Raw genomic sequence first — 25,858 nt, 5'->3', positions numbered from 1 at the left:
CAGTGAATGTGTGTCATTTTAAAAAATAAATGTGTGTTATATATGTATATGTAAAAGTTGATGGAAGAATACATGTTTAAATAAGTGTTTACAGGGATGCTTTAAAAAAAATGGTTAACTGGTTTATTGAGTGTTTCTTAGTGAATACATATATTAGAGAGTAATGTTTAAATATTTAAATATATGTGTTAGTGTTTCACTTTGTGTATAAGTGGCTGCATGGGTTGGTGAGTAGCTACATGTGTAGGTATATGGGTTATTAGATGTTTTTCTTAGTATCAGTATGAGTGTTTATATGGTTTGGTGGGGGTATTACTTAGCACATAGATGCACGAATGACTGACTCTCTCTTTGTATGTGTTTTGAAGACAGCATATGTGCAGGACTGTATGGGTGGATGAGTGTGTATATGTGTATGTTAGTGAGTGAATGACTGTCTCACTACTGTCTTTAATAGTAACTACATATGTTTTAATGTAGTATATGTGAATATTGTTGTATATAAGTGAGTATATGTGAGACTAAGGGATTGTAAGAGTTCCTGTTTAAATAAGTATGTGTTTCTATAAGTGATTGTTTAAGAGAGTAAGTATGTGTAAGGTTCCTTAGAAGTAAGGTGGTAGTGTGTGTATAGCTGTATATGCAAATAAATGGATGTTCAATAGTTTATTTGCATGTGTGAGTGTGTGTGAGAGTATCTTTTGGATGACTGTCGGTGTGTAACGGGATATATATGTGTATCCTTATATTTGATGAGTGAGTATACGTATGAGTGATTATATAGAACTGTTGGTGAATAAGTGGATGTGTATATAGATGGTGGAATTATTGAATTGTTTGTTGTAACTGGTATGGGTATCTCCATTTTTTTGAAAATGTTAGTTTCTATTTTTGAATATGTGTTTTAAGGGTTACATTACAGTGAAAGGAGGTCTGTCACTGTATCACAAGGATGGTGTCATTAGTGATGTCATGAGTGATGTCACTGACCATGTCATGAGTGATGTAATATGCGACGTCATCAGCTGTGCATTGCACGCACAAGTTATAGTTAGTCCAACTAACTATAACGTGTGAATTTCAATGGTTTCATGCGAGTAAAATTTCCAGCTAACTATAACTGGTGTGAAACCTACTTTTTTTAGTATATATATATGTATATATATATATATATATATATATATATATATACACACACACAAACTTTTATACAACTGTTAAGGTACAGCTTGGGGAGGAGGGGATGAGAAAGATTTCACATCATGCTGTGCAAGTCTCCTCAATGATGCCTCTCCAGAGCTAAATCCGGGAACTCTGCTGAGCAGTGGTACAGGATTGAGATTAACATGCACAACATAACATTTTAGATGGGTAGCAGTGAACAAGGAGTTCATGGAGTTTTCCATCCCAGAGTGTAAGTGAGATCTTAGGCATCACAACCTTCCCTCTTCTTATCTAGGTCATCACTTGTAAATACACAGTGCAAAACTCCACAATATTGCCAAATATGTTGTACCTAACCTCCCAAAATTCTCTTTCACCTGCACCCATCAGCAGCACAGTGGTAGAGAAGTCTTGGAGTGGGAGTCCATAGCTCACTACTTTAGAACTGGGAAACCAGGTATGGGTTTCAATCTAGGCTCAACATCCTGTGGTTATGGGCAAATCACGTAATCTCCCCATGCCTAAAAAATTATTGTGGTACTTTGTAATGTAACTGTTGCTCATATAAAGTGTGCCAATAACTTTGGGTCAGGTTTGCGCTCTATAAAAACTTGCAAAAAAAATTATGCAGGTGATACTATGATCTTAGTGAGAATCAGAGGTGGGAGGGACCTCTGAGGGGACCTTTATATCAAAATGGGAGGATTATACATCCCTCATCAATTGTTCTTGAAAACGTGGGTCCTCCAACCTAAAATATTCAGTGATTTCTGTAAAAAATAATTGTTGAGGGATCTGCTTCACCAACAGTGTTAAAAAAAAACACTGGCTTAAAGCAACAACAACAAAAAGTTTTAAAAAGCACACATTGCTATAGTAGTCCTTGGCACTGAAGGAACTATATTGTCTGTTGGTGTGCTCTTGTGATTGGGACCAAGGCTTGGCTGTCCCTATAGCCTAGTTCTCAAGTGATTCCCACTGGGTAGAATAGAGCCGGGTGTTCCTGCACTTGGGAAATACAGGTGTGGATACATCAGATGAGTCGCATTCAAGTAGAGTGGCACGTGGGGCTGTGGGAGGAGCAGGAACTTCCTGGCGTTGCTGGATTTGAACATGTCAAATATTGGATGCGTTTCATTGACGACATTTTCTGTGTGTGGGAGGGTGACATCAGCAGTGCCAAGAGTTTTGTCAATGCACTTAACAAGAATCAATTCAACTTATTTTTCACTTCTAGTGTTAGTGATCACACTGCTGAATTTCTTGATGTGTCCATACATGTCACTAATGACCAAATTGTCACTGCTCTCCATAGAAAATCCACTGCTGGAAATAGTATTCTCCATGCTAGCAGTGGTCACCCCAAACATGTTATCATGAGCATCCCCTTGGGAGAACTGCTACGCCTTAAACGTATATGTAACACCCAGGCGAAATTTGAGGAAGGGGCGTTTGCAATGCTTGCAAGACTAGAGGCAAGAGGATATAGCAAATCTTGTCTTGCCACTGCACTTAGAAAGAGCGAGGAAAGAACTAGAGAATCTTTACTAGTGCCTAAACCCCTTGAGAATAATACAACCTCTAATCCCAGCAACTCATAACAACTTACAGTCAGCAGCACCGCAAAATTAAATCCATTGTCAACAAACATTGGCCAGTCCTAAAAACTGATGCAGTGCTACGTGATTTGACCCCTGACAAGCCTATAATTACATTTAGGCGCGCGTTCAGTATGCGCAGTAAGTTATCACGACCCAGCCCTGAATTACCCATAATTGATCAGTGGTTCGGGAGAAAGGGCTTTCACAAATGTTCCTCCTGTCGGGCTTGCAAGTTTGGACAGAACACCGCCCATTACCGCACTCCGTTTTCTGACATTAATTTTCCTATTCGAGGCAATTATAACTGCCGTACGGAGTTTGCGGTGTACGTCCTAACCTGCACATGTGGCCTACGTTACGTGGGCAGCACCGGAGCTCAGGTGCATGTCAGGATACTGCAGCACCTTAGAGCCATAGTTAACCACGATGGAGCATATCCAGTGGCGCGTCACTTCAACAGCAGACACAATAGGGATTTATCATGTCTTACCTATTATGTTATTGACGCGGTGGCTCCCCTGAGACGTGGTGGAGACCGCGAAAAACTATTGCGCCGGCTAGAAACACAATACATCATCAAGCTCGACAGCAAACAACCAAATGGGTTGAATGCAACTGAGGACTTGCATAACTTTCTGTAGGAGCATTCATTTCTGCACACAAACTCTGCACAACAATATATATAGTGGTTAGAACGTGAGCACATTTAAACTGAATTGTATATAGTGTGTGTGTATATATATGAAATCCTGTTGAACAGCACCTATTTTAGGTATTCTGTAGTCCTGTCTTCTTAAAGGTCTGGCTGTTTTTAGTCTTTCAAACAGCTCAGTTTTTTTAACAAACACTTGGAACTTTATTGTTTTCTCTTTATGGTGATTCATTTACACTGGTATTTAATTCAGCACTTTTTTTCTAAATTTGGGATACACAAGATTTTGATGTAAATAGTTCCTATATACAAATGATTTGGACATATGAATAATGTACAGATGTACATATACTTTGTCATATATAGGAATTCGGGACTATGCTATGTATATAATGGTTTAGGACACTTGGGTGCTGTTTTTGGTATTTTAAGTCACTTAAGTGAGGGTATAAACAGCAAACTGACAGTGCAAATGCCGTGATTTATATGAATTACTATATGTTGCTTCTACTTGCATTTATATGAAATGACATGTATTTATATTTGCACTTATGCACATTATTAGTTTTTGCCTAACCGTTAACAATGGTTAGTATCGCATTCAGGCGGTCATTTTTTGACTCCGTTGACAAAGTGACACGGTTTAGACGATTAACAATGAAACAATGTATATGCGGTAGATGTGAGTCACATTTTGCCAAATATGTATTTTCAGTTAATTTTCTATACGCATTCATGCGGGTATTTTAAAGTCTCCAGTCTAACTGTTATTATAATACCGTAGGCTTGGTAAGAGGGACTTTTGTAAATATGTGCAAGGCATTAGCAAAACAGTCTTTCTCTAGCAATGCAACAATGTAATATTCAACATGGCGCAACTATGCACTGTGCCTTGAACTAAAGGCTCTGTTGTTTTAAATATTTTATCACGTGACTCACGTTTGGAGGTGGGACCCGGAGGGTGTGTCTACACTGCTAATGATTTAAAAAGTTTCCACTTTGTGCAATGTGGTGTGTGAACAAGACTACGCCAGTAGTCGCAACGTTGCATTTTGGAAGGCACAAGAACTGAATAAAACATCTTGCCTGGAAAGCGTGGGGTCTGTCTCTTCATTCGCCGCTGTGCCGTGGAGGTTTGGAGATTCTTTACTGATATATATATATATATATATATATATATACACACACAAACTTTTATACAACTGTTAAGGTACAGCTTGGGGAGGAGGGGATGAGAAAGATTTCACATCATGCTGTGCAAGTCTCCTCAATGATGCCTCTCCAGAGCTAAATCCGGGAACTCTGCTGAGCAGTGGTACAGGATATGAGATTAACATGCACAACATAACATTTTAGATGGGTAGCAGTGAACAAGGAGTTCATGGAGTTTTCCATCCCAGAGTGTAAGTGAGATCTTAGGCATCACAACCTTCCCTCTTCTTATCTAGGTCATCACTTGTAAATACACAGTGCAAAACTCCACAATATTGCCAAATATGTTGTACCTAACCTCCCAAAATTCTCTTTCACCTGCACCCATCAGCAGCACAGTGGTAGAGAAGTCTTGGAGTGGGAGTCCATAGCTCACTACTTTAGAACTGGGAAACCAGGTATGGGTTTCGATCTAGGCTCAACATCCTGTGGTTATGGGCAAATCACGTAATCTCCCCATGCCTAAAAAATAATTGTGGTACTTTGTAATGTAACTGTTGCTCATATAAAGTGTGCCAATAACTTTGGGTCAGGTTTGCGCTCTATAAAAACTTGCAAAAAAAATTATGCAGGTGATACTATGATCTTAGTGAGAATCAGAGGTGGGAGGGACCTCTGAGGGGACCTTTATATCAAAATGGGAGGATTATACATCCCTCATCAATTGTTCTTGAAAACGTGGGTCCTCCAACCTAAAATATTCAGTGATTTCTGTAAAAAATAATTGTTGAGGGATCTGCTTCACCAACAGTGTTAAAAAAAAAACACTGGCTTAAAGCAACAACAACAAAAAGTTTTAAAAAGCACACATTGCTATAGTAGTCCTTGGCACTGAAGGAACTATATTGTCTGTTGGTGTGCTCTTGTGATTGGGACCAAGGCTTGGCTGTCCCTATAGCCTAGTTCTCAAGTGATTCCCACTGGGTAGAATAGAGCCGGGTGTTCCTGCACTTGGGAAATACAGGTGTGGATACATCAGATGAGTCTCATTCAAGTAGAGTGGTATCCCAACCAAAGATACAGCTCTGCCTGACTCAATCATAAAGTCCCGGCATGTTTTTCCCTTTTACAATCAATAAATGATTGTAAGAGCATATTCATTCATAACTGTTGATATTTGCTTTATCCACGTGCACATTATGAGTGATCTATAGAAATCTAACCATCTACACTAGAGAAGTATGGGCTCAGGAGGTCCAGAAGGCTGGGAAGGCTTGGGGTTTACATATAGTGGCCTGGAGGGAGAAACGTTTTGAGGAGATAGACACGTTTCACTTATACTTCCTCTTGTCAAAGAATTTCAGAGAGTATATTTCACATTCTGACCCTTTCATTCTCCATCTGTGGGTTCCTAAAATAGTTAATTGAAATACAAACTTTACAAGGACACTGAAAATACCAAACCAAAGAAGCCATGGATCTAACAATTATCACAAGTGTGTTAACTTCATGTCAAGCAAAAATTGTTAAGTAATAGTTTAAACATTTGCTGGCCTCTGCTGAAAGCAAGTGTATGTGATTTATGATGTGTCGTCCCTTTCCTCTAGAGTGTTCAAACACTTAAGAGCAAAAGGAAATGGAAAATGAGGACTATAAAAAATGTTCTATTTTATTTGCTAAACACAAAGATGCTGGGCTTGTTGGAGGATAATGGAAGAACCTATCACAATGGATGTACGTGCATTCTATTGATTAACTACCTATATGAGGTAACTCAAATCTTTTTAGTTAAAATTCAACAGACCCTCGCCCACATTAGGTGGCTTGCTCTTTTATATGGTTTGCAAGGAGAGGACTGCAACAGATAATACACATCCATTGTAACAGGGAGTCTAGCGTTTTGGACCAGCTGGCGTATTCCTACTGATATTTAAGAAATGGCAGAAATAGGCTGTTCACAAAGTCAACTTTGCAGTTTACAGTTAACCCCACTATCAATTTCTGTTTTTGGTTTTAATCAATTGGAGATTCTTTTGATTGTGTGTATTTGGAGTATCGTTTTGGATGTATTCATGAAATGAAGTACAAGCAATATTTCTTCACCCATAAAGATATCCATTTTAACTTGGTGATTAGAGGCTATCTGAGGATCAATACATTTAGAACAAAGGGAGATAATTAGGAAAGCTACGTTCATACATTTAGAAAATCTAAGAATAATTGCCTCCCACTGGGCTATTACATGTGAGGTAGCCCTTCGCTCTACAGTTCTGTACTTCAATTCTACACTATTGAAAGCGAGCATATCGGTGGCTATATCATTCTAACTAAAGGTATAATTGGATGTGTTAAAAGTGGCCCTGGTGACATTAAATTGGTTCGGAACCTTGGTATTTATTTTGCTCAACAATCATGAACAATTAACACCTGCAAATGGAAAAAGGAAAGGGTGGTCGAAAAGAGTAACATGTAATGTTGGCAATCCTAGTCATGAAATGGTTAGAAAGGACAGGGCTACTTCTTTGAACTAGGGGAAAGAGCAGGCAGTTCAGAAGATTCCAGAAGTTTGTTTGACTGATTTAAATACTGTTTGGCATGAATAAGTAGCAATGAATTTATTGAGGAGTTTGTCGCATCATCGTAGCTTCTAATGTTTCACAAGCATCTCAGGTCTGTCTGTGCCTGATCACCAACTATTTAGCTACATTTTGGTGGCTGGTTATGTTACTGCTTCACCTCTTTAACTTAATGAGTAATTTTATTTAATTGGTATCAGCATCCAATAAAGTGTTATCCCATAGAATGTCATTTTTTGGTTTCTTCCTGCTAACTACTAGTCCTGTTGTCAGTTGGGAATCTGGTTTCTTATTTACTGCCATCAGACTAAAGAATCTCCTTCCTCGGTCAGAACTTGCAATGCTACTACAGCAAACTCCATTGCTAGTTCACACGATGACTGGCTGTTCTATAATAATTGGCAAACATCTGGTTCCAAAAGGGTATTAATTATATATTGCCCAATGTATGCAACAGTGTGTTCTGACATTTAAAGAACTTTCATGGAGTAGGTGGCTGTTAAAGTTAAACTGCTTCATCTACTATTTTCTTCCAGCCTCATGCAGCTTGAGTTTTGTATGTGAAAATGAAAACCACTGCACCTGTGAAGAATCACAATATTTCTATAATGTTCCAAATTCTGTCACCTATTGATGGAAAAATATATACTAACTGGATATCAAATATTTACACACATTTTTGGATATGTTCAAATAAATGGCTTGTAAACCAGTTGGTTCTGCAACTCTTTACTACTAGAATGGCTCCTGGTGGTACAAGATCAAGGACCAACCAATGACTGATATAGAAGCACTAGAAACATCGCCATGAATGTCTACACTGCAGACATCAATAAATGTGGATGTTTGGAGAAACTTGGACAAATGTTACATGTTTAATCTTTTAAGTATGAGATGAGTCACAGCCTGAAAGGAGACGAAGTAGTCCAGTCCTGGTTCAGTAAAACTAGATCGAAAAACAAAGAGTCCCTACTGAAAGGCACAATACTAACAACAGCTAGGTCAAGCCAGTGTTGTAGGCATTACCAATAAGGACCATGGAAAAAACTCAAAATTTACGATTTGCAAAAAAACGTCAGCGATTTTACAGTACGTCAGTAGAGCACGGCAGGTTGAGTCACAAACAAACTAAATAATTCAGTAAAATGTATTCTGTTCAATTATACAATACAAATGTTTTTTTTTAAATGTCTATCACGTCAGGAAGATACCTGAACGTTCTGTTTCCTAAAGACAGCAGTTATGTATATCTTAAACACATGGGATCTTGATGATGTCCCTGACTTTAAAAACCTTAATACAAATACAGAAAAGTTGTATATTGTACACGTTGGAAGGCACCGGCTAATGATTGTTCAATAATAACGAACAACAATTATGATAAAAAAGACCAGATTCATGGCAAATGATGAGTTGTGACTAGAAATGGTCACCGCTCAGTGTGGCAAGAATGAGGGTATTTACTCACTGGATTTTGTGAATAAATGTATTTTGGCCAAAGATAAAATCGGGGGCTTGAAAATAAAATAGCGGCCTCCCTGCGTTAAACAGTACAGCTTCCAGGTCAGTAAAACTAGATACATGCTGAGCTCAAACAGCTCAGGTAGAATTAATGAAGCACACAAATGCACAGTGAAAAAGAAATCAAAATACATCTAATAGTCAGATAATGTCAAATGTCATTGGCACGGCATCAATAATCAGATATTTAAAACTCAGCTTACCTCGTGGAGAGTTCAACTGCAGCTGGACCATCAAGATGCAAGTCTTTAAGTAGTTCTTGAATCACCACAATTGAAGAGATAATATTCCCATTTAAAGTCACATTGACATTGTAGATACCAGAGGTTGTGTAGCTGTGGTTTACACTGAAAGTGAATTACAAAATAGTAAAGAGCTGAAGTTGAAGTACTTGTAAATCATAGAAAGAAATTAAATTGCAATAGTTTAGTGACCAACCGCCTGATTCATCATGCTCCCGTTTTGCGAGGCCCTAATAGCGATTCATAGCGAATCGCTATTAAGGACTCGCAAAACGGGATTCATGTAGGAATATGCAATAAAAATGCGATTCCTTACAATTCCTTATTTGCGATTAGCTAATTGCTAATCGCAAATAAGGAATAACTCCCCATTCATTCCTATGGGCCAAAAGGCCCATAGGAATGAATGGGGAGTATTCCTTATTTGCGATTAGCAATTTGCTAATCGCAAATAAGATAGCGATTTGAAGGGTGCCAGGGGTGTCCACAGGACACCCTCTAGCACCCCTCAAATGAAATTTTACACAGGTGTTGCACACACACATGTCCAAAGGACATGTGTGTGTGTAACATGCAACTCAGAAAAATGCAATTAAATGCATTTTTCTGAGTTTTCGCAATTTACCACGAGGTCTGACCTCGCGGTAAATTGCGCCTAGAAATTGCGAATTCGCAAAAAAAAATAGGATGATGAATTGCATTTAAGGAATCTCAAATAGAGATTCCTTAAATGTAATTCCTCGCAAAATTGCGAGATCGCAATTACCGATTTTTACATTTGGGATGCTGAATCCCAAATGCAAAAATCGCTCTCGCAAAGGGCCAGATTCTCAGAATCTGGCCCTTTGCGAGCGCAAAAAAGCTTGATGAATCAGGCGGCAAGTCAAATAGCTTCAGAAAGGAATGCAACATACATGAGGGCAGGACTAAAGAAATTTGTTGAAAAGGTAAAGTGAAAGAACATACACCTGTGAAGGAATAACAGTAGGAAGTCACAATGCCTTGCTTCCAAAGCATCCTACCACACGCTGTGATTCGCCTTCTACACATCAATACATTCCCGCCCCACAGGCTGCTTTTCATCACTTCCCAGTCATATACTCTACCATGGGCACTCATACATACCCTCTACTTGCTAAAAATAATGTTGAAGACCTGTATAGAATTATCATATATTTCTGTACTAGTCTTAATCGTATTTCAACTCCACCTCCTCCTTGACACTGCCTACCTTCATTCAGTAAGGATTTTTAGGAATTTTAAATGAGTTGCAAAAAAATATAGTGGTAGCCCTTATTTAACGTTACCTGACCTATAGCTACTTTGCTTCATTACTTCTTACCACCAATCTCACTGTGCCCTCAGTCCTATTTTACATATCACAGAGTAAGTCTAAATGTAACAAGACCAGAAATGTCTGTGGCCCGGTTACATGCAAAGAAAAGGATGAAACGAACATCTCTCTAACCCTCAGATACATTGAACTACACATATCTAGGCTGCTCTTAAAGAGGCTAAAAAAACAATTAAGATGACTAATTTAATTTATAATTGGTCACTATATGCGTTCTACCATCCGTTTTCAGAAAGGAACTCCTGTGCTCCATCTCCAAAACGTATTATTACATCAGTAGCAGAATATGACGTTTTCTGCAAAGGAAAAACAAACATGAAATATGGAGCTCAGTTATTTCGTACATCTGAGGAGAAGACTAAACACATTTTTTTAGGAAAATTGACAACAATACAACAGATTTTGAATGTTCTTTATTTTGAAGTAAGTTAACTCTCTGTTTTTAGCATGATTAAATTGTATGGTGTTGGTAGAATATCTTGATTGATCACCTTTGTTGATATTGTTAAACCGCTTTACTCTTAAGAACAATTTTACATAGGGTCAGATCTTGTGGGGCAATTTGAGCCGTCATTGTGACTAAAAAACACATTTTTTAAAATGTAGTTCTTATGCCATACCTACAGCTGAGCATTATATTTTTCAAAAGTCTTCTTTCTCGAAAAAAAAGAAATGATATATTTTAATTAATCAGACACGCTGGAGAAGTATGAATACCATTTTAGTCAGCTTTATGAGGATAATATGTGGATGGCCTTTTTTCTTTCTCTCGTTGCTGTCTTTTGTTCGGTTTCTTGTGTGAATATATATTTTTAAACAAATATCAATATAAAGATGTAAATTCTGTGAATAATGTGGGTTATATTCTCACTGCTGCGCACTACAGTAGTTACATTGATAGTTTATTTAGCATGATCAGATGTTTTATTAAGAGTTGCAATTACATTTAAAGTCTTCCCAAAATATTAAAATGTTACTGGAATGAAACATCAATGACCGACAACAAGTTGTTGCAATGCAGTCATATGAAACACTATGGCAAGGATGCACGCAACACAAAAATGCGATTTCTAACCAACTGTCAAATATACTAGTTCTGAGCACAGCATTTACTCTCGTAGTATACATTATGCCAATTCAGGAAATCACATGGTGTCAAGATAGCGGTTTTATAGTACACATTTATTCACTTTATATTTTAGAGTGTGCCCACAACAAACAGAGTGAAGAATATTGTGCATCAACATTTGTACCTTCAGCGTAAAAGGCACAGGCTCCCCGGTGGCAGCATTTAAGGGATGTAAAAGGCGAGGGCCCACTTCTGCTCTTTTAATGAGTATATGCTTTTGAGTGGATGCTGTTGATGACACACTGGTGACCGTGAGGCCAACCACATCCAATCCGAGCTCTCTGCACCTGTACGAAAACAAAGGGCTCCCAGAGGAATGTGTGCAGTTGTAAACAGTCCAGTGGTAAATTAAATGTGTGATTTGGCACAAATGACCTGCAAACAGAAACACTTGTCAAAAATGTCAACATTTTTCAAATATCCAACAAAGTTCACTAGTTTCATAAACATCATGCTCTGTAATCGCTTTACAAATCCCCAGCCGTTGCTGACCGCAGTGCGAGCCTCCATTTTCCTCTGATGCGCACTCTGAGAGACTTCAGTTAAAGAGAACATTAGCATGATTTTAAAAATGCATATTTGATATGTAATGAAACGACCAATAATTCTATATGGAACTTCCTTTCGAAGGAAGTTTCACAACAAAAGCTCTTTACTTTCAGAAAACCAGTATGATGCTGACAAGAATAAGAAAGGCCTTTTTTAAAACACTCGTTGTCGACTGGCCTTCCAGTGTAAAGTGAGGCTGGGGTAGATTGGGACACTTTAGTGTATAGATGTTTTTATTAATTAATGACAATGATCACAGCCATTAAGTACAGTCATCGCTGGTGAAACCCTTTCTAAGTGTGAATGAATGAATTATGATGGACTTCACTAACATTACGCTATCTTAACTATTTACGGTTACCTGCAACTTTATGTGATATCTACATAAATATATTTGGTGAGTGGGGGAGGAGCATGACCACTCATTAAACTTCTGGGGTCATTTATAACAGCCAACCATTAAGAGTGTGCACACACACATGTGCTTATTTATACACATATACATATGTTCACTGAAAAAACTAAGGTTACAGGGACATTATAGTTGCTCAGATTTCTTGCATACAAAACCAGTGAAATTCAGCAGTTATAGATACCTGAGCTAACTATAAATTGCACCCTCGCAATGCACTGCTTACCACCTCACATATTACATCACTCATGACTTGGTCAGTGACATCACTGATTACATCTCAAATGATATCACTGATGACATCAACCAGTGATTGAGAGTCTTTTTTTTAAAAGTTGTTAAAAATATATACCAAGGTACCACAAAAGTCAAATTAGTATAGTTAGTGTTCTAATGAGTGATACTGTTTGTAACATATATTATGTGAGTGGCTGTGTGACTGTATCTGTGCACAAGTGGGTGTGTGAGTGGCTGTATGGGTATGTGAATGGGTGTGTGTGTGTGCCTGTATTGGTCAGTAAGTAGGTGTGTAAGTAACAATATGGATGAGTGAGTGGCCTTGTGAGTGGCAGTATGGTTAGTGAGTGGGTGTGTGGGTGGGTGGGTGAAAGGGTATGTGAGTGGCTGTTTGGGTGAATATGTGGATGTGTGAGAGACTGTATGGGTGTGTGAATACCTGAGTGAGTGGTTGTATAAGTGAGATTCAGTGTGTGTGTGTGTGGGAGAGTAGCTCTACAGGTGAATGAGTAGTGTCTCAGTGGCTGTAGGGGTCTGTGAGTGGATGTGTGTATCTGTTTCAGAGACTCGGTGGCTGTGTGAGTGGCTCTAAGTGTGAGTGACTGGATGTGTAAGTTAGTGCATGGGTGATCGAGTGGATGTGTGGGTAACTGGGTGTGTTAGTATCTGTTCTGCACAGTTAAAGTCTGTTTTAGCGGCTGGATATGGGAGTGAGAAGGCATGCAAGTACTTGTATGGATGCGTGAACAGGTATGTAAATGGTTGTGTGGGTGTGTGAGTGGCTCTGTTGAAAAACTGATGGGTGAGTGAGTGGCTGCATGGATGGGCGAGTGTATGTGTGTGAGTGGCTTTATCAGTAACTGAGTGGATGTATTGGTGTGTGAGTGGGAAATGAGTGCCTGTATGGGTGAGTGAGTGACTGTTTAAATAGTTGTTTGGTTAAGTGAGTTGGTGAGTGAGTGGTTGCTTAGGAGAGTAAGTGTATGTGTGCGGCTGTATGGGTGAGATGTGTAAGTGGTTATTTGGATATATTGATGGGTATATAAGTGGTTGTGTGAGTGTGTGAGTAGTTGTATGAGTGAGTGAATGGCTGTGTTGAGAGGCTGTGTAGGTGAGTGACTTGGTGTGTGAGTGGTTGTAAATTTGAACACGTGGGTGTGTGAGCTGTATGGGTGAGTGTGTGGTTGTATGAGTAGCTGTATGAGTGAGTAGGTGAATGAGTGGCTCTATGGATGAGTGACTAGTTGAGTGAGCACTTGTATGGGTCTGTGAATGGGTATTTAAGTCACTGTGTGGGTATCTGAGTGGGTGTATGGGAGGTTGTATAGGGGTGTGAGTGGGTGCATGAGAGGTTCTGTGGATGAACTCATCAGTGATGTAATTTGAGATGTAATCTGTGATGTCACTTATGCAGCCACTCCCAGACCCATACACCCACTCACCCACCCATTGAGCCATTTACGCACTCCCTCACACAGCCACTGAGACACTCGTGCACTCACACACTTACTCTCAAAAGTTACAGTTAGGAAATACACTTTTTTTTTAATTCACTTAAAAAAAACAAAGGTTACTGGCTTGGTATAGTTAGGAAACAACATGAAAAAACCTTAGAAATTCACTGAAAAAAATCAAGGGTTACAGGTAAGTTATAGTTAGGGACAGATTTCATCATACAAAACCAGTGAAATTCAGCAGTCATAGTTATCTGAACCTGCTATAACTTACGCCCCTGCAATGCACTGCTTATGACCTCACATATTACATCACTCATGACATGGTGAGAGACATCATTGATGACATCATCCAGTGAGTGTGTTTCATAAATGTTTCTGAGACTTAAAGATATATACTAAGCATATGCTTAAATTAAATGACTAGTGTTGTACTACTGAGTAATGCTGTTTCTAATATAGGTCATCTGAGTGACACTGTGACTGTCTGCATCAGTGTGTGAGTGGGTATTCGCGTAGCTGTATGGGTGAGTGACTGTGTGAGTGGCTGTATGGGTGAGTGACTGTGTGAGTGGCTGTATCAGTGACTGTGGTTACTGTGTGAGTGTCTCTATGGGTGGATGAGTGTGTGAGTGGCTGTATGGGTGACTGGCTGTGAGAATGGCTTTATGGATGAGTGACTGGGTAAGTGGATGTATGGGTAAGTGAATAGGTGTGTGAGTGTCTGTTTTGCACAGTATTTGTGTGAGTGACTGTCTAGATGAGGGAGTGGGAGCATGAGTGATTGTATTAAAGTGTGAATGGGCATGTAAGTGGTTTTGTGAGTAAGTGGATGCATGTGTTAGTGGCTGAATGGGTAAGTGAGGGGTTCAGTTAGTAGCTGTATGGCAGAGTAAGTGGGTGAATGAGTGGTTGTGTGAATGGCTGTGTGAGTGAATGTTTGTCAGTAGCTTTATGGGTTTGTGAATGGGTATATGAGTGGGTGTGTGAGTGGGTGTATGAGAAGTATGGTAGTAAGAGGGTGTGTGAGAGGGTTTGTGGATGATGTCATCAGTGATGTCATGTGAGATTTCATCATTGATGTTATCAGTGATGTTACTGACCGTGTTATGAGTGATGTAATATGGAAGGTCATCAGTAGTGGACTGCGGGGTGTAAGTTAATGTTTTTTAAAATTGTATCTGGTAACTGTAACCTTTGAGAGTGGGTGTGTTAGTGGCTGTATAGGTAGGTGAGTAGATGTGTGAGACAGGGTGTGGGGGTGTAAGTGTCAATAGCAAATCAAACAGCTATGTCTGGGGGGGTGGGCACTCCCGACTTAGCAGGAGCCGGCCTGGGGGGGTGGCAGTCACCAGGGCCATTATTGGCTTAAGGAGGGGGACAGGGTGGCCCCACTGCTTTGATTTTCAAGGGCCTGCTCCAGGCAGGTGGTGGTCCCCGGGACTAAGAAAAGCCTGGGAGGGGGGCCATGCAGCCCCTCTCCATTATTTTTAAAGCATTTGGCCCAGGGCCCCACTCTAGTTTGTTTTAAAGTATTTTGACCCAGGACGGTGGTGGAGGTCCCCAGGTGCCTGAGGTGGTCAGCAGTGGCCCCCATTAGATGTTTTGTAGCCCCAGGGAGGAGAAGAAGGTGGTCGGGCGTGGGATCCGCGCAGCCCCATCAATGTTTCAGTAGTCCCTTTCAGGTGGTTGTCCCCGGGCTTAGAAAGTCCATGGAGGAGGGCTGCATGTACCCCCTCCTTCTTTTGAACAAAGCCCCTAGGACCAGGGCCACCTGTGGACTTTTTCCCAAACAAGGGGCTTTTGGAAAAAAACATTTAGCCGGAGTCACAGATCTGCAAGTTTTTACAAATATTTTTTTTTAAAAAGGTTTTTGCCCTGGCGGGGACCCCAGCAACAAAGTTAAGAGGTCAGGGTGTTCCTACCCTGCCCACTTTTCTTTGGTCCTTTTTTTCCAGGACTCAGCTTAAGAAAAGCCCATGATGGCTGCCGTCACTTTCTTGTTGAAATGTTGGCAGCCAATCAGATCTCAGCAAGAGATCTGGAGGGTTTGCGGAGCCACCCCGACCCTAAATACCCAAATTAGTTTTTTCTTTAATATCTCCCAAACTACTAAACAGACTTTCACCAATTTACAAAAAGGTCACTTTTTTGTACCAATAGTTACCTTTCTGCCAAATTTAGTGTAATTCAGCTATTCGGGCTGTAGTCATGTCTAACATTCCTATGGGAATTTAACATGAGAAACAGACTTTTTTTTACTCCACCCCCTCCCCCCCTTTTTCTTGACCCCACTTGACTGATCATTCTGAAACTTTCCACGCACAACAAAAATCACTTTTTATGGAAAATATTGTGAAGATTTGTCAAGGGGCACCAATTATATAGGCAAGTCAAAAAACGCTTTTCCTATGGAAACTAGGTGCTAACTAGAAGTACCTACTGAGGATCGTCCTTTGGTTAATGAATATATATTACCTACTGGCGGTCGCAGTAGGTAGATATAGTTAGGACCTATTTTCCATAGGAAATCCGCAACATTCTATTTGGAATAACTTTGGCACCGTTAGACTAATCTTCGCAAAATTTCCAAAACTAATTATCAGCTCCGGTCCGCTCCTATCCTGAGAGTCTCGAGGTGATTGGTCATGCGAGAGCCGAGAAAAAAGGGGGGTCTGTTTTCCCCATGCAATTTTCCGTTGGGACCTTTTGACGCAGCTACAGCCCGAACAGCTGAACGGAATTACACCAAATTTGGCAAAAAGGTAGTCCTCAGTTCAGACTCGTGCCTTTCACTTAAATGGTGTAAATCCATTAAGTAGTTCCTGAGAAAATGACATTTGAAAGTATATATATATCTATGGCCACGCAGGATCCGCGTATCCTAAGCGCACCCTGCCATGCATGAGCTGTATTCTAATTGGCTGTCAACTCTCCAAATCAGGAAGTGTTGGCAGCCATCTTGTGCCTCCGTAAAACTGAGGCACAAGAGATCAGCAAAAGAAACGCCCAAAACACGCAAAGAGGGCAGAGTAGACACACCCTGACCCCCTAGGCCTGCTCAGGGGGTCCCATAAGGACCCCCAAGGCCCCCCCAATTTTTTTTTTTAATAAATCATGGGATGCACGTAGGATCTGCGCATCCCGCAGCTAAGAAAAAGTGTGAAATATGTGGGGCTCTAAGCCTCCCTCACATGCCCCGGGGACCGCCACCTCCCCAGGGCTCTAATATTCAAAATAGGGAGTCCATGATGGACCCCCCAGCCCCTGGACCACCACGCCCGGGGCTTTATAAATGGTGGGAGGGGGGCCTCACGGCCCCCCTCCTGAAGCCCTCGAGGGGCCTGGGGACCGCCACTCCTCACGGCCGGCTCCTGCAGTGTCCCGGGGTGCCCACACCCGGTACACTGTAGTTTGCTATGGCAGGGCGGGAGCCTCGCGGCTCCCACCCTGCCATAGCAAACTGCTTTGGTATTTGGAAGAGAAAGCAGGAAACCTGGTCTCTCTTCCAAATACCAAAGATTTTTGCTTTTCCACATGGGAAGGTGCATCTTTGCAGCTCCCCATGTGGAAAAGCAATGCCAGCTCCCCCGGGAGGTGGGGAGCAGGCGGGACCGTGGGGGGATTGCCCCCCCCCCCGTGGTCCCCAACGGAGAGGGGCAGCCCATGGGAATGGGGTCCCTGGGGCTAGAAGTGGCCTCAAATATGAAATATATATGTATTTTTTTAAAAGGCCGGCCCGGGGTATGGGGTCCCTGGGGCCATAAATGGCCTAAGGAGGGGGGGCAAAGCACCAACCCTCCTAAAATTAAAATAAAATTTAAAATAAAATTTAAAAAAAGGCCAGGCCCCGGGGGATGGGTCCGTGGGGCAAATTATGGCCTTGGGAGGGGGGCCACGCAGCCCCCTTCAAAAGTGATATTTTATTTTAAAAAATGTGTCAGGCCCTGGGGGATGGGATCCCCAGGGCAAAACATTAGGAAAAGAAGGGGGGCCCCCCTTCAGAAAAAAGACCAGCATTGTAACGGAGGCCATGCCCCCTACCAGCATCACTCTGCAAACGCGCCCCCTGGCATGTTTGCAGAGGGGGAACAAATTCCCCTTGAATCCTGGGGGTCCCTGGGGGCCAACTAGCTCACCAGGAACCTCCAGTTTGCGCCAGGGGTCTGCATTGCAGAGAGGTGTTCTGAGTCCATGCCCCTTTTTACACCTCTCTGTAATGCAGCTCTGTTGCCCTTACTGGAGGTAGCTGGTGGGCTACTTGCACCTCAGGGACCCTCAGTATTCCAGGGGAGTTAATCCCCCAACTTAAAATGCTCCACAGGGTGTGTTTGCACAATGGTGAAGGGAGGGGGCGGTGCCTGAGTTCACATGTGTGCAAACACACCCGGTGGCGCGGTTTATGTTGGGGAATTAATTTCTTGTCAATCCGAAGGGTCCCTGGGGGCCAACTAGCCCACCAGGTACCTTCAGTAAGTGCCACGGAGCTGCGTTGCAGAGTGTTGTAAAAAGGGGCGTGGCCTCGGAACACCTCTCTGCAATGCAGCCCCCTGGCACAGACTGGAGGTATCTGGTGGGCTAGTTGGCCCACAGGGACTCACAGGATTGAGGAAGAATTAATTCTCTAATGCCACAGGGCGTGTTTGCAGACTTGTCACCTCAGGCAATGCCCCCTTCATTCACCGCTGTGCAAACGCACCCCGTGGCACATTTTAAGTTGGGGAATTAATTCTCTTTCAATACTGAGGGCCCCTGAGGGCCAAATAGCCCAACAGGTATCTCCAGTATGCGCCAGGGAGCGGTGTTGCAGACAGGTGTTCTGAGGCCACGCCCCTTTTTACACCTCTCTGCAACGCAGCTGTGGCGCTTACTGGAGGTACCTAGTGGGCTAGTTTGACCCTAGGGACCCTTACGATTGAAGGGGACTTAATCTCTCAACTTAGAACGGTGACAGCGCACGTTTACACAGTGGTGAAGGGAGGGGACGGGCCTGACGTGATGTGCGCAAACACGCCCTGGGGCACGTTTTAAGTTGGGGAAAAATTTCCACTTCAAACCTGAGGGACCATGGGGGCCAAGTAGCCCACCAGGTGCTTCCAGGAAGTGCCACTGCACTGCGTTGCAGAGAGGTGGTGCAGGTCGTGCCCCTTTTTACATCTCTCTGCTACGCAGCTCTGTGGCGCTTACTGGATGTACTATGAATTCCGATTTACTCACCTGTTGTCAGGAGAGACCTCAGTGCTGCATCTTTGAGCCCAGTACTGATCCTGAAAAGAAATTCTAACCATACTTACCAGTAACTTGAATTTCCTTCCATAGGCTAACATTGACTGGTTTCACTTGGAAAATCTTCTGTGTGGAGTTTTGGAACTTTTAAATATTCACCTAATATCACACCCAAACGACAAATTACAATTTACTCACCTGTTCTCAGGAGAGAACCCAGTGCTGCATCATTTAGCCCAGCACTGACTCTGAAAAGTAATTCTAACCGTACTTACCAGTAACTTGTATTTCCTTCCATAGGAATCCATTGTCTGGTTTTCACCAGAAAAGTTTCTAAGTGTCTATTTTCACAAACTAAAAATATTCCTTAAAAATCACCTGTATGACTTAACGGCATTCTTTCAACTGTTTACAGGTGATGCAGCAGTGCTGGATCCAGGATCCACCACTGAGTAAGAAAAAGTAACAATAACACTACTTACCTGCTAAGGGAATTTCCTTCCATAGGGTAACATTGACTGGTTTTACTTGGAAATTCTTTTAAGTGTGGAGTTTTGGAACTTTAAAATATTCCTATAAAATCGGCAGAACTACGAATTCAGATTTACCCACCTGTTATCAGGAGAGACCTCAGTGCTGCATCTTTGAGCCCGTACTGATCCTGAAAAGTAATTCTAACCATACTTACCAGTAACTTGAATTTCCTTTCATAGGCTAACATTGACTAAGTTCACTTGGAAATTCTTTTAAGTGTGGAGTTTTGGAGCGTTAAAATATTCACCTAAAATCATCCGAAGAATGAATTCAGATTTACTCACCTATTATAAGGAGATAACCCAGTGCTGCATCTTTTAGCCCAGCACTGACCCTGAAAAGTAATTATAACTGTACTTACCAGTAACTTGTATTTCCTTCCATAGGAATCCATTGTCTGGTTTTCACCAGAAAAGTTTCTATGTGTCTATTTTCAGAAACTAAAAATATTCCTAAAAAAATCGTCTGTATGACTTAAAAGCATTCTTTCAACTTTTTACACGGATGCACCAGTGCCTGATCCAGGATCCACCACTGAGTAAGAAAAAGTGACGATAACACTACTTAACTGCTAAGTGAATTTCCTGCAATAGGATAACATTGGTGATTCTATGTGAAAAACTTTCGAAGTGTCAACTTTTAAAGTACAATAATATTCCTTAAAAATCACTACTGTAACCAAAACGCTTTTACTCAACTGTTTACAGGAGATGTCCAAGGACTGAATCTAGGATCCAGTCCGGTGGTAAGAAATGTAATTCATAAAGTAACTAATTGCATTTAACTAAAAATTCACATAGAGCTCAATGCTGCATTGTGTTTGAAATTGTGTTGCCCATTGCAACAACTGTAGCTACTGTACTTAGAATTCTATTGCCTATTTGCAAAGTATTTAAACTAAAGTAATTCATTCTGAGAAAGTATATTTTGTAATGTAATGTATAATGGAATTATAATGGAATTAAAAAAATAAAATATCTAAAAATAAATAGTTAAAAAATGTAGTAAATCAGTATCAAAAAAATAAATATAACAATTAATACATTTAAAAATTGTCATTCACAAACATTCACTGAATAAAACATAGGTTTCAGACATGTTATAGTTCGGAATTAGTATTTAAAAAACCTTTGAAATTCACTGAAAAAACCATAGGTTTCAGGCCTAATATAGTTCGGAATTAGCATTTAAAAAACCTTTGGAATTCACTGAAAAAACCATAGGTTTCAGGCCTGATATAGTTAGGAATTAGCATTTGAAAAACCTTCGAAATTCACTGAAAAAAATCCATAGGTTCTAGGGGTATTATAGTTAGCTGGACATGTCACTCGTACAAAACCATTGAAATTCCTCCGATATAGTTAGTTGTAACTATATCTTGCGTGCCTGCAATCCACTGCTGATGATGTCAAATATTACATCATTTATGACATGGTCAGTGACATCACTGATGACATCTCAAATGACATCACTGATGACATCTCAAATGACATCACTGATGACATCATCCACGTGACAATCGGATACACCTCATCATACACTAGTATAACCTTTCATCACTCACTGTCAAATACAGAGTACCATATTTGAACCCATTGACACACCAATACAAGTTTCTAAAAAAAAACACTTGGTGATTCCTAGATCTATATACACATCAAATCACTTACCTATAGATTCACTCATACATGCTGTCAATGATCAATAGAACACTATCAAATGTAATTATACACCTCACTTATGAAGTCACCCTACTCACTTATGCAAACAATGGATCATACTTACATTTACTTAGCTACACACTTATATAAACACCACTTAATCTATTCATATAGATAGTAACTCATACTTAGTGTGTTATAAAATCACTATTACAAGTATACAGTTACCCATACAGTCACTCATACAATCACTGAGTCTTATGTATACTTATTTATATATAACAACTGACACATACACTGCCTTATATTTTTCTAGTTTGTTGGACATGTACCATTGAGAGATAGATTTGCTCATCACCACACCATTAAAGATATTCACTCACCCAAACAACTGTTATAACATGTAGTTTTAAATTCATATACCTACTGAATCAACTATTCACACATCTTTGGGCAGTCACACCCGCCCCCCACCACCGAACCACACACACATTCACTCTCCCATACAACTACTCAGTTACCTAATCAATAACTAATATAGACTTTCACATAGCTAGTAACCAACTGAAGAAGCAGTTTACACAACAACAGACAAAGTAATAAAGATATTCACTCAGTTTAGTCACTATCCAATATATTTAGTGAGACACTATAAATTAGTCAAGTAAACAGTCAATCACACTGCTACTAAATCCTCCATCCAAATGTATATTTATATATACACTCATTCCTCAATGCAAATTGCTATATATATATAATGCATATTTAAATAACAAAGCAAACCACATTCACTGGATGATGTCATCAGTGATGTCATATGAGATGACACTTGAGATGTCACCAGTGATGTCACTGATCATTTCATGAATGATGTAATATGGGACATCATCGGCAGTGGATTGCGGGCGCGCGAGATATAGTTAGTACAACTAACTATATCGGAGGAATTTGAATTGTTTTGTACAAGTGAAATGTCCAGCTAACTAGAACACCCCTAAAACCTATGTTTTTTTCAGTGAATATATATATATGATGTCAGCAGCGCACCTTTGATAAAGTTCAAGAAGAACGAAACATGTAAAGACTGCCGGTTGCCTTTAAATAAATGGATGCAAACTTCGTTGCAGAGTGCGACTTTTTCTCTTTGTGAAAGGAGGATGTTTGGTCAATATTTCAACGGCGTGGTTCAGCTGCAGTAACGCGCCACAGTCTGCCCGTCAGTGAACCGCCTTGGTGTAAAGCGAAAAGCAACAGGACAGACAGGCGCCGCCAAAGGTTAACTTTGGAATGGTTCTCGGTCAGCTTCGAAAATGGGCGATACCTGAGACACAATGGAATTTGTATCAAGGTAACGGCTTCATTTCATCTGACACGACCCATTGGAGGGTAAAAAGTAATATGTTAAATGGTGAACCACATGTACAACAAAGCTTTGCAACCAACTGTGGGCGCTTATCTGGGGGCGAACACTTGAAATAGAGTGATATGCGTGCTGATTCATTGATTGCCCAATTGATGTCAGCGGCGCACCTTTGATAAAGTTCAAGAAGTACGAAACAATTCAGGACTGCTGGTTGCCTTAAAATAAATGGATGCAAACTTTGTTGCGGAGTGCAGCTTTTTTTTGTGAAAGGAGGAGGTTTGGCCAATATATGTATATATGTGTGTATGTAAACAGTGGGTATCGGTATGTTATATTTAGGTATAGCATTAAAAAAATGGAAATCACAAAAAAAACAACAAGTACAGGGACGTTAGATTAGGAAATAGCATTGAAAAAAACATCGAAATTCACAGAAAACAACTAAAGGTTACAAGGACGTTTGAGTTAGATTCAGATTGTGTACATACAAAACCATAAGAATTCAGCAGTTTTAGTTACCTGAGCTAACCCTGCAATACACTGCTTATGACCTCACACATTGCATCACTCAAGCTATGGTCAATAACATCACTGATGACATCTAAAATGACATCGCTGATGGCCTTATCCAGCAAAGTAAACTTCAGTATACTTAATTAAATACAATTTCGATTTTTTTAAAGTAAGAAGACTACACAAGTGAGAGACATACAGCACAGACATTTAAAGAATACTGTTACCTTTGTTTTTTTAGTGAATTTCTAAGGGTTTAAAAAAAAGAAATCCTAACTGTAACCTTTGAGAGTGGCTGTGTAAGTGGCTGTATAGGTCAGAGTGTGACTGTATGGGTCTGTGAGTGGGTGTGTTAATGGCTGTATGGGTCTGTGTGTGAGTGGTTTGCTGTATGGGTCTGCGGGTGGGTGTAGGTGGCTGCATGGGTAGATAAAGCTTATTCACACAGAAGACAAGGGGGGCACAGGACCCACCGGCAGTCAGACTCATATCCACATATAACAGCAAACCCAGTGCCATCAGGAAGATAATGGCAAATCTTTGGCACCTGATTACTGATTAAATCAGACCTTGTGATAGGGAACAAGGTGACTGCATACCCCATGATTACCTATTGTTAATCCAGATCCTTAAGGGATATTCTGGTGCATAGCCACATGAGTACACAAACCAAGAAAGGAGGATGGTTACAGGACCAAGTTGGCTTCTTTAAGTGTGGCAGGTGCAAAGCCCGCGGAAGTAGTTCTAACCAGAAAACATATAGCCTACCTACTTGGAAAACATGACATCAATAAATGAATCACATGTGGGAGCGACTACTGTGTTTACGTATTACAATTTCCATGTGTACATATGTATGTTAGCAGCACCATCTGCCTCCTAAAGAAAAGGATTTTAGAGCATCATAGAGCGATAATAAATCTGGACATCAGTTATGCTTTTGCTAGGGACTGGGCGAAAGAATGGGTTATGTTGCACTGCACAATGTAAATGATACATGCACGAATAGTTCAGTATTATACACATTGCCCTTTGTGAATAGAACATGCACTAGCATTATTGGGTTATGCACCAGATATGGTTGCCTACTTGGGCAGTTTTAATTGTGACATTATCGCACAAGCACCCAAACTGTTCACTTTAAATTTGGGAGCCTAGTTACACAATAAACGCCGTGGAAAATCATGACACGCTCCTTTAGGCATCTAACACTTGACATACTTACAGGTAGATAGAGGATTGTTTTGCTTTATTTTAATTAATACTTTCATTTTAATTTAAAACTAAATACACAGCTGTTTTTTTGCAATTACAAACGTCTAACTATGCATGAAAGTGCAAAGAAAATGTAATGCTTATGAGCTTTGACAAACATCATGACCCTAGTTGGGGTAAAGTATTTTTTCTATGTTCACAAATCTTTTCATAGGTGATTGGGCACATTGCATTTTGTATGGTTATGACAAAGACCCTGAAGGTTTAAAACGTGTTGCGGATTAAAAATCTTTGAAACTGACGGAGGGTGGGTTTCACTGGTGTTGTAAAGTAGACGCTTATCTTGAGAATATTGTAGTGGGATCTGCACACACCGTCTCGCACCAGCCTGCCACGATGAATGCAATTGGATTTGTGCAGGATATTATAGATCTATATATCAAAGCTCCAAGGTTCCCGCCAGTTGGAGACGCACTCCGACATCCACTGCAGCAACCTTCATGAGGTAAAAGCCGGATCGGCAAGCGGATCCAGTTTACAGCATGCCTGTCGATTCACGCCAGACACGTTTCGTGCTCATTGCACTCTTCAGCGGCACGACTGTTGCGCCACTGAAGAGTGCAATGAGCACGAAACACGTCCGGTGTGAATCGACAGGCATGCTGTAAACTGGATCCGCTCACCGATCCGGCTTTTACCTCATGAAGGTTGCTGCAGTGGATGTCAGAGTGCGTCTCCAACTGGTGGGAACCTTGGAGCTTTGATTTATACGCGACCTCCCAGCCGCGGGAGATGCACCACCCGGAAATTGGGGCCACGGAATTCCGATTCACGGAGTCTCAATGTGGAGGCATTCATGGAGGATTGACAAGCCGGATATGCGAGTGGAGGCCCATTTGTGGGATGAAACATCTCAGACAGCGGCACATAGCTGAAGCACTCACTACAAGACCCACAAACCAACGCAGACTCATTTGTGTCGCCCTGTTGAGGGCTCATATTTTTAAGTGGGAGGTGTGGCTCTGTGCCAAAATGACTGTTGCGCCGCTGAAGAGTGCAATGAGCACGAAACGCGTCTGGCGTGAATTGACAGGCATGCTGTAAACTGGATCCGCTCACCGATCCAGCTTTTATCTCATGAAGGTTGCTGCAGTGGATGTCAGAGTGCGTCTCCAACTGGTGGGAACCTTGGAGCTTTGATTTATACGCGACCTCCCAGATGCGGGAGATGCACCACGCGGAAATTTGGGGCCACGGAACTCCGATTCACGGAGTCTCAATGTGGAGGCATCCATGGAGGATT

General features: G+C 41.0%; 1 protein-coding gene across 1 annotated transcript in view; it reads right to left on the bottom strand.

Moving 5' to 3' along the window:
• PKD1L1 (polycystin 1 like 1, transient receptor potential channel interacting) overlaps positions 1-25,858 on the bottom strand; it is a 1,739,639-nt gene that overhangs the window by 1,206,220 nt on the left and 507,561 nt on the right. The window contains exons 9-12 of the mRNA XM_086964902.1: positions 11,516-11,766; positions 10,482-10,558; positions 10,221-10,226; positions 8,870-9,013 (exon numbers count right to left, since the gene is read on the bottom strand). Coding sequence (XP_086821028.1) covers positions 8,870-9,013; positions 10,221-10,226; positions 10,482-10,558; positions 11,516-11,766 — 478 coding nt within the window. The remainder of the gene's footprint in view (positions 1-8,869; positions 9,014-10,220; positions 10,227-10,481; positions 10,559-11,515; positions 11,767-25,858) is intronic.

The sequence above is a fragment of the Lissotriton vulgaris genome, chromosome 4_1 (assembly GCF_964263255.1).
Source record: "Lissotriton vulgaris chromosome 4_1, aLisVul1.2, whole genome shotgun sequence".
Taxonomy (NCBI): Eukaryota; Metazoa; Chordata; class Amphibia; order Caudata; family Salamandridae; genus Lissotriton; species Lissotriton vulgaris.
The sequence above is the reverse complement of the archived record's forward strand: the minus strand, read 5'-3'. Positions and strand labels throughout refer to the sequence as shown.